The following is a 6,126-nucleotide window of genomic DNA, read 5'->3' on the forward strand; positions in this document are numbered from 1 at the left end:
GGCCCGCCGCCGCCGCCGGCCCCGGGGATGGCGACGACGTCATCGCAACACGATCAGGAGAAGGTGATTCTTCAGTTCGGGAAAGTGGGGAAGGACATGTTCACGATGGATTACAGGTATCCATTGTCGGCCTTTCAAGCTTTCGCCATATGCTTGAGCAGCTTCGACACGAAGCTCGCTTGTGAATAAAAACAGCTAAGGAACTGAGTAGTTAAGTAGAGTGCTATTTGACAGACTTTGCCCCTCATTCATATGCTGTAATCTCTAATCTTGCTCTGGTTTTTTCTTTTATGCTGACGTGGAAGATTTCTGATGTTAGGGGTATTTTTGTCATTTCTTATATTGACCTCTATGGGCAAACATGGGCCGATGATGGGCCTATAGTAAGGTACCGTAAGGAGCGAACGATTAGATCGGATTTGTTCTTAGCACGCAACACTTGTCCTGTCGTTTCGTGGTTAAGTCAGATGATCCGGACAATGCGGAAGGGTTTCACGACAGGGACGAACGATTAGTTCGGATTTGTTCTCCGTGTCGTGTCCGTTTGGGTACGTTTACGTAGTTTCGTTCGCTTTGTTTCGTATCTGGGTTCGATTCCTCTTCCTCAACTCACTTCCGTGGTTTTCCAGCTCTACTTTGATTCTTTTTAATTTAATTATTTCGCATTTTTAATTAAAAAATCGTGTAGAAAAGATGGGATGTGAATATCGACGTAATGGAAAGTAGAGCATTTAAAAAAAATTAAATGATTTATAATAAGATGAGGAAAATAATAAGAGTGAAAGACGAGGGGGAGATAGAAAGCGGACGATGATGGAGATGGTTTCTTTGTCATTATCTCAGCACTTCCCGTGGCGGTGGGACCCGGTTTCGCCGGGATCTGGCTCTCTGGTCTTTCGGGTCGTCACGGCCGCCACGTCCGTACACTTCTGCCACCGCGTCCGCCGCCAGATTCCCCTCGGCTTCGTACTCCGGTCTTCCCTTAAGGTTCGGTAACTCTTGGAGCAATTTCTGGGCTTTAAATGTTCACGATTTTTCCGTTTGGTTGGATTTTATATGATATAAGCATGAGAATTGTTCCTGAGGGTGTTTGTTTAAGTCAATTCTTGGGTGAAAGATGATATTTTTCTTGCGAGTTGAGTATATTCGATGAGATTGGTGACCAGGTCCTGTCTGTCACTCGGATCGGTTTCTACACAGTGTGGATAAATGATATATGCTCGAACTTGAAACCTGAAAGTTCAGTTATTTTCTGTCTCTATGTGCTAGTTTTGCGGCAAAATCAGCTGATAACCCATTCTCTGTGTCCAATCCTGCTTGAATTGTGCGGTATTCTTTTTGAGATGCCAAATGATTATGAAGTCTCCATTGGCTATATGCGAATATATGGTTGTGTTTTTCCATTGTGAAAGCGCACATGCTTTCAGGGTTTATGAGAATGCCCAAGGATCCTGTTTACGTTTGGAAAATGTTAACATTATTAGGGTTTATTGATTGTTCCCTCTGTAGGGCTGGAGTTAATATTTTCCGTATTCAGAGAGTCTTGTTTGCGAGTTTTATGATGTTTTGTGAATTGATGGATAATGGTTTTCTTTTCATACTTCATAGATTCTTTCTTTCTTTATTATTCATCTGAAACAGAAACTTCATCATCTATCTGAGGTTGCTTGTCTGAAGGCTTTGGGCCGTCAGAGTGTCTTCCAATGCAACGGGACTGATTTTTTAAACACTAGAGTTAGTAGTATCCTTCTGTCTCCAAATTCATTATCCGTATGCTTCTCCAATGGAAGAGAGAGTAGAATTGGTCCTATAGATGAGGAAGGGCCATCAAACCATGACACTTCAAGGAGAAATTCGCGTAATCGAAGGAGATGGACCGACGTTCTCCTCGCCATCAACATATTGTATGTGCTAATTCTTCTACACCAAATAAAAAGTTACATGTTTCATGTTTATCGGTATTTTACTCAAAAAGTTTGACACTTTTTGCTTTACTCGGCAACCGGGTTCATTGTCATTTAGATATTTAGAGAATGTATGAGCTAAAAGCTTATATACATATTCTCAAATGCCTTTCAGAATGTATATTGCTCAAGTTGCAACACAAGGGAAGGTATTGATTTGGGGAGCCAAGGTAAATCACACAAACTGATGAAACGCGATTTATTGTCTTTTTGTGGAAAATTAATCTGTGGATTAATGCAGGTTAATAGTTTGATTAACAAAGGCCAGCTATGGAGACTTGCAACCTCTTCTGTCCTACATGCAAATCCTATGCATCTCATGGTCCGTTTCTGACCATTCAGCTGGTAATGTCTATATACAGATATACTTTTTTGGGTGACATCTTTTTGGTTAAATTTTTGTTTTTGTTTTATTTTCTCTAGATAAATTGTTATTCTTTGAATTCTGTTGGGCCAACAGCAGAGAGTATAAGCGGTCCAAAGAGATTTCTCGCGGTTTACTTGACCTCTGCAATCGCAAGTAATGGCCCGTGAACGTTTTTCCTCACTATTTGATGATCCGAGTTTCTTTTGTTCCGAGTTCCCTGATTCAGAACCATTTAAGAGTTCTAGGTTCAGCAATGAGTTACTGGTTGAACAAAGCACCTTCGGTTGGTGCATCGGGTGCAATATTCGGATTAGTAAGTGGTTGTTTCGGCCCTACACTGAATCGATCACTCTTTCGAGCTGAGTTCATTCACCCCTGTATCGAGAAATGAATGCCCTTTTTCCTCCGTTAGGTCGGGTCAGTTGCTGTGTTTGTGCTGAGACACAAAGGGATGGTCCGAGGTGGTAATGAAGATCTTCAGCAGATAGGCCAAGTCATCATCCTAAACATGGTAAGTACAAAAAAACTTATTACAAGGAACGAGTTTTTATCTTAACCAGATTTTTTTGGATTGATCTTACATTAACATGCATTTGATACGCAGGCCATGGGGCTAATGTCGAGAGGAATCGATAACTGGGGACATGTAAGTATTCATTCATCATCCCTTGGATGTATCAGAAATGCAAATGGAACAACTTCCTTTTGGGGTCTCGTCTCGTCTATTTTCTTATCATTCTGTCATGGTCATTGTCGGGATTTCAGATTGGCGGTTTGCTTGGTGGGGCGGCCATGTCGTGGCTTGTAGGACCAGCGTGGAAATACGACTACATATCCAAAGAGGGTCGGAGAATCTTCATAGACAAAGCTCCTATCTTCCTCCTCACCCGACCGAGGAATGAACCGAGAAAGCTTTGACTGTAACTTTTAAAAGCTCTCTATCTTTACTGTCATCCTCTTGATCTCCTCTCTCATGGCACTACTGTGTATCTATGTTGTTTACTGGAAACGGAATTAAACAAATTGTAAAAACAATGCATACAATATTTTGCAAAGCCATTATTGATTGATATAACCAAACCCATTTTATTGTCCTGACTCTTGTCCATTCATCAAAACATCGTTCAAGTTTGGGGGTAAGCGAACTGTCCAGTCCTAACATTGTTTTCCACTTGTCTTTGCCATTGTTTGTTATGTTATGTTAGCCCTTCGAAGCCAAACCCTCTTAGGAGAAACTGAAATTCAAGATCAAGGCTTCATTCACAATACAAGAGCTCATGAAAACATGAAAGATCAATAGGAATTGTAACAAGAAAAAAGAGGGTGAGCAAATGTCAGAAACTATGTACAGAAGGCAAAGAGTTTGAAGGAACAGTTCAGTAGCTACGAGCAGTAGCACCGACTGTGTCGGAACTGCAACTTTCCGTTAAGACAAATCTTCGCTTCCTGGCTTCGCTTCTCGCCTTTCTCGGGACATAATGACTTTGCTTCTCCTCTCTGAACCAAAACAAAACAATGAAATTATTAAGTTTATGGAGAGAGCATTAGCTTTCATGATTCTTGATATTCGTAGAAGTTAGAATGAGATCAGAACATAACAAGTTAAGTTACTCTTTATGTTTATGTGTGGCTTTCAAGAATGAAATTTTCCTCGTAAGGAACTTACGTTCGGGCCTTTTTCTTCTCCTTGAGCCTTGAAATGGCGTTTTGGCGAAACCCCAAATGGGTGTTCTCCGAGAGAGGTGAACAACAAGAGACTTCATCGGACTGGCTGTAATGGCAATCCCTTCCACCGCTGAATCTTGAAGCCGGCTTAACTGCAAGAAGGGAGTCCTCTGTTTTCTCAGTTGATTCACGATTTCTGTTGTCCGGAGAAGGACCTCTCTTCATCTGAGAACAGATAAATCGGAGTTAAATGAAGAAGCCATGGAAACATTAGAAAAGAACAAACTTTTTGGTAATGGATCTTGATATATACTAATTCTATGGGTTAGAGTTCATACCTTGGATGCTTTTGCACTGCAGTTTTCTGATATGAAGAGTGATGATCCCATTTCTCCCGAGGAAACAGAAGAGGAAATCATGTTACCGTTGGCAAGTCCCGTGATCAGATCTTGATCGTTTCCGAAAAGTTCTTCAAAGTTTCGGAAAGTGAGGTCTATATCAGGAATATCAAAGTCATCACTGTTCTCAGTCTCTTCACAAACACCGATATCTTGCAAGTTTTGATTCCACTGCTGCAAGAAAACAGACGCAGCGACAAACCAAACGCATGAAACATTCCAAAACAAATTCCATAAAGCCCTTTGAAGAAAACTACTAAATCACACCCGGATTCTTTTTTATGCAAGATTGAAATCGAAAGAAGTTTCAACCTGATAACTCTTAGATGGGACTTTGCATTGCCAGAAGGAGTTTTCGCCAGCAGAAGATGAAGACAAAGGTTCCATCTGAGGAAAAGGGGATTGCGAAAAATCCACCATCAGATCTTTCTCGAGCTCTGGAATGTCGCTTACACGCTCTTTCGAACGAGGCAGAATGTCTGAAACGTTGCTAATGGAAGCAGCTTCTTCGCTGAGCTGAAGCTTCTCCAATTCAAGAATCTGTTCCAAGATAAATCCAGTATCTCTCTGAAGCTTACCCTGCAACGCAATCATCGTGACATTATCTTCATCGAGAGATTGTTTGTCTGAAAAGAATAAACGGTATGCAACAATGTCAGACCTTTTTCTTTCTAGAGCTTGATCCTGGTTCAAAAGAGACTAACATTTCGGAACACCCTCTGGATATACCCGAATCATAACGACGGTCCAGCTTAGCATTATCATAATTAACTCGGATACCCCACATAAAGGCGAAATCTTTAGCAGAAGGGCAACCAGTGTAACAGTTGACAACACGTCTCTGATGATGAGAGGAGACGCCATGAAGGTTTCTGTCACAGCCGTGGCAGAAAAACATGCAATGGTCTAAACACCGGACAGCGGAAGGTCGGAATCTGCAGGAATCACAGACAAGTGTACGTAGATGCCTGCCAGAAAGTGCATTAGCTGAATGGACCTTCGCATCGCAGGACAGACAAAGACTTGCTGCATCGGCTTTGCAGTAAACCACTGGTTTCCAAACAGAGCAGAACTCACATACTCTTTCCATCTCATTCTTCTTTCCAAGAGCTGAACTGAAATGTAAAAGTTGAGATCATCAGAGAAATCGTTAATGATTCACACATGAAATGAAAACCTGTACAACTAGACAAAACCTATCTCTCAGATCCACAACACTGATAAAATGTTACAAAGTCAAAGACCATCCAAGTTATGGGTTAGACCCATGAGTGAAACATCATAAACTCTTTCCAGGTTATGGCTTTAGACCCATGAGAGCATCTGAGAAAAGTTTTCGACTTGCAATTGAAGCGGTAACTCACAACAACAGGAAATCAAAGGGAGAACTTCACGTTAACTCAAGGAATTTGGATCAGAAAATGAACCAGAATCTTAGATCAAACTGCTTCATTCGCTTGGCATTTTCATGAACTTTATGAAGAAGATATTAGATGATAACTCGGAACTAGGGCACAGAAAATTTGCGGGGAAAAGGATATCGAGAGAAAGAATCAGATACCTTCGGGTCAGAAGCATAGAGATGTGTTTGTTTCCCGAGAAAATCATAAAACCAGAGATACGGTCGAGGGTTCGCGACGCAGCTTCTCTGTTTCAGGTAACTCCCCTAATCTGATAAATCTGTCGGTTGCGCCCATTTTTTCCTGCTGCCGTGTGAGAACAGTGATAGCTT

General features: G+C 41.4%; 3 protein-coding genes across 8 annotated transcripts in view; 2 read left to right on the top strand and 1 right to left on the bottom strand.

Annotated features, from left to right (window-relative positions):
* Nucleotides 1-340, top strand: part of LOC104808096 (tubby-like F-box protein 10) — a 3,623-nt gene extending 3,283 nt beyond the window's left edge. For all 4 annotated transcript variants that reach the window (XM_010533639.2, XM_010533648.2, XM_010533631.2 and 1 more), the window contains one exon: nucleotides 6-340. In XM_010533639.2, the coding sequence (XP_010531941.1) occupies nucleotides 6-189 (184 nt within the window). In that variant the 3' untranslated portion in view covers nucleotides 190-340. The remainder of the gene's footprint in view (nucleotides 1-5) is intronic.
* Nucleotides 341-618: 278 nt separating this feature from the next.
* Nucleotides 619-3,425, top strand: LOC104808114 (RHOMBOID-like protein 10, chloroplastic). The gene is made up of 9 exons (XM_010533669.2): nucleotides 619-987; nucleotides 1,642-1,904; nucleotides 2,080-2,134; nucleotides 2,206-2,286; nucleotides 2,388-2,484; nucleotides 2,577-2,644; nucleotides 2,744-2,842; nucleotides 2,936-2,977; nucleotides 3,097-3,425. The coding sequence occupies exons 1-9, from the start codon at nucleotides 811-813 to the stop codon at nucleotides 3,247-3,249; spliced, it is 1,035 nt and encodes a 344-aa protein (XP_010531971.1). The 5' UTR covers nucleotides 619-810; the 3' UTR covers nucleotides 3,250-3,425.
* A 131-nt stretch (nucleotides 3,426-3,556) lies between these two features.
* On the bottom strand, nucleotides 3,557-6,064 carry LOC104808123 (putative zinc finger protein At1g68190). 3 transcript variants are annotated; one of them, XM_010533689.1, is made up of 6 exons: nucleotides 5,956-6,064; nucleotides 5,056-5,509; nucleotides 4,707-4,973; nucleotides 4,335-4,565; nucleotides 3,998-4,221; nucleotides 3,557-3,828 (listed from the first exon to the last, which is right to left on the bottom strand). In XM_010533689.1, exons 1-6 carry the CDS (start codon nucleotides 6,000-6,002, stop codon nucleotides 3,708-3,710), a joined length of 1,344 nt encoding a protein of 447 aa, XP_010531991.1. In that variant the 5' UTR covers nucleotides 6,003-6,064; the 3' UTR covers nucleotides 3,557-3,707. The 3 variants fall into 3 exon arrangements, with proteins under 3 accessions (XP_010531991.1, XP_010531983.1, XP_010531999.1); XM_010533681.1 differs by having other exon boundaries at nucleotides 4,335-4,568; XM_010533697.2 differs by having other exon boundaries at nucleotides 4,335-4,568; nucleotides 5,056-5,504; nucleotides 5,956-6,053.
* Nucleotides 6,065-6,126: the final 62 nt, after the last annotated feature.

Source organism: Tarenaya hassleriana, unplaced genomic scaffold, assembly GCF_000463585.1.
Source record: "Tarenaya hassleriana unplaced genomic scaffold, ASM46358v1 Cleome1, whole genome shotgun sequence".
Taxonomy (NCBI): Eukaryota; Viridiplantae; Streptophyta; class Magnoliopsida; order Brassicales; family Cleomaceae; genus Tarenaya; species Tarenaya hassleriana.

What these genes read in the sequence shown, in the direction of transcription:
- LOC104808123 (XM_010533681.1), bottom strand. Translation starts at nt 6,002, where the DNA reads ATGATTTTCTCGGGAAACAAACACATCTCTATGCTTCTGACCCGAAG. An exon ending in GCAGTGCAAAAGCATCCAAG is followed by an intron (nt 4,222 to 4,334) that starts GTATGAACTCTA and finishes ATCTGTTCTCAG; the next exon opens with ATGAAGAGAGGTCCTTCTCC. An exon ending in GAGAAGAAAAAGGCCCGAAC is followed by an intron (nt 3,829 to 3,997) that starts GTAAGTTCCTTA and finishes GTTTTGGTTCAG; the next exon opens with AGAGGAGAAGCAAAGTCATT.
- LOC104808114 (XM_010533669.2), top strand. Translation starts at nt 811, where the DNA reads ATGATGGAGATGGTTTCTTTGTCATTATCTCAGCACTTCCCGTGGCGG. An exon ending in TACTCCGGTCTTCCCTTAAG is followed by an intron (nt 988 to 1,641) that starts GTTCGGTAACTC and finishes CATCTGAAACAG; the next exon opens with AAACTTCATCATCTATCTGA. An exon ending in CTCCTCGCCATCAACATATT is followed by an intron (nt 1,905 to 2,079) that starts GTATGTGCTAAT and finishes AATGCCTTTCAG; the next exon opens with AATGTATATTGCTCAAGTTG.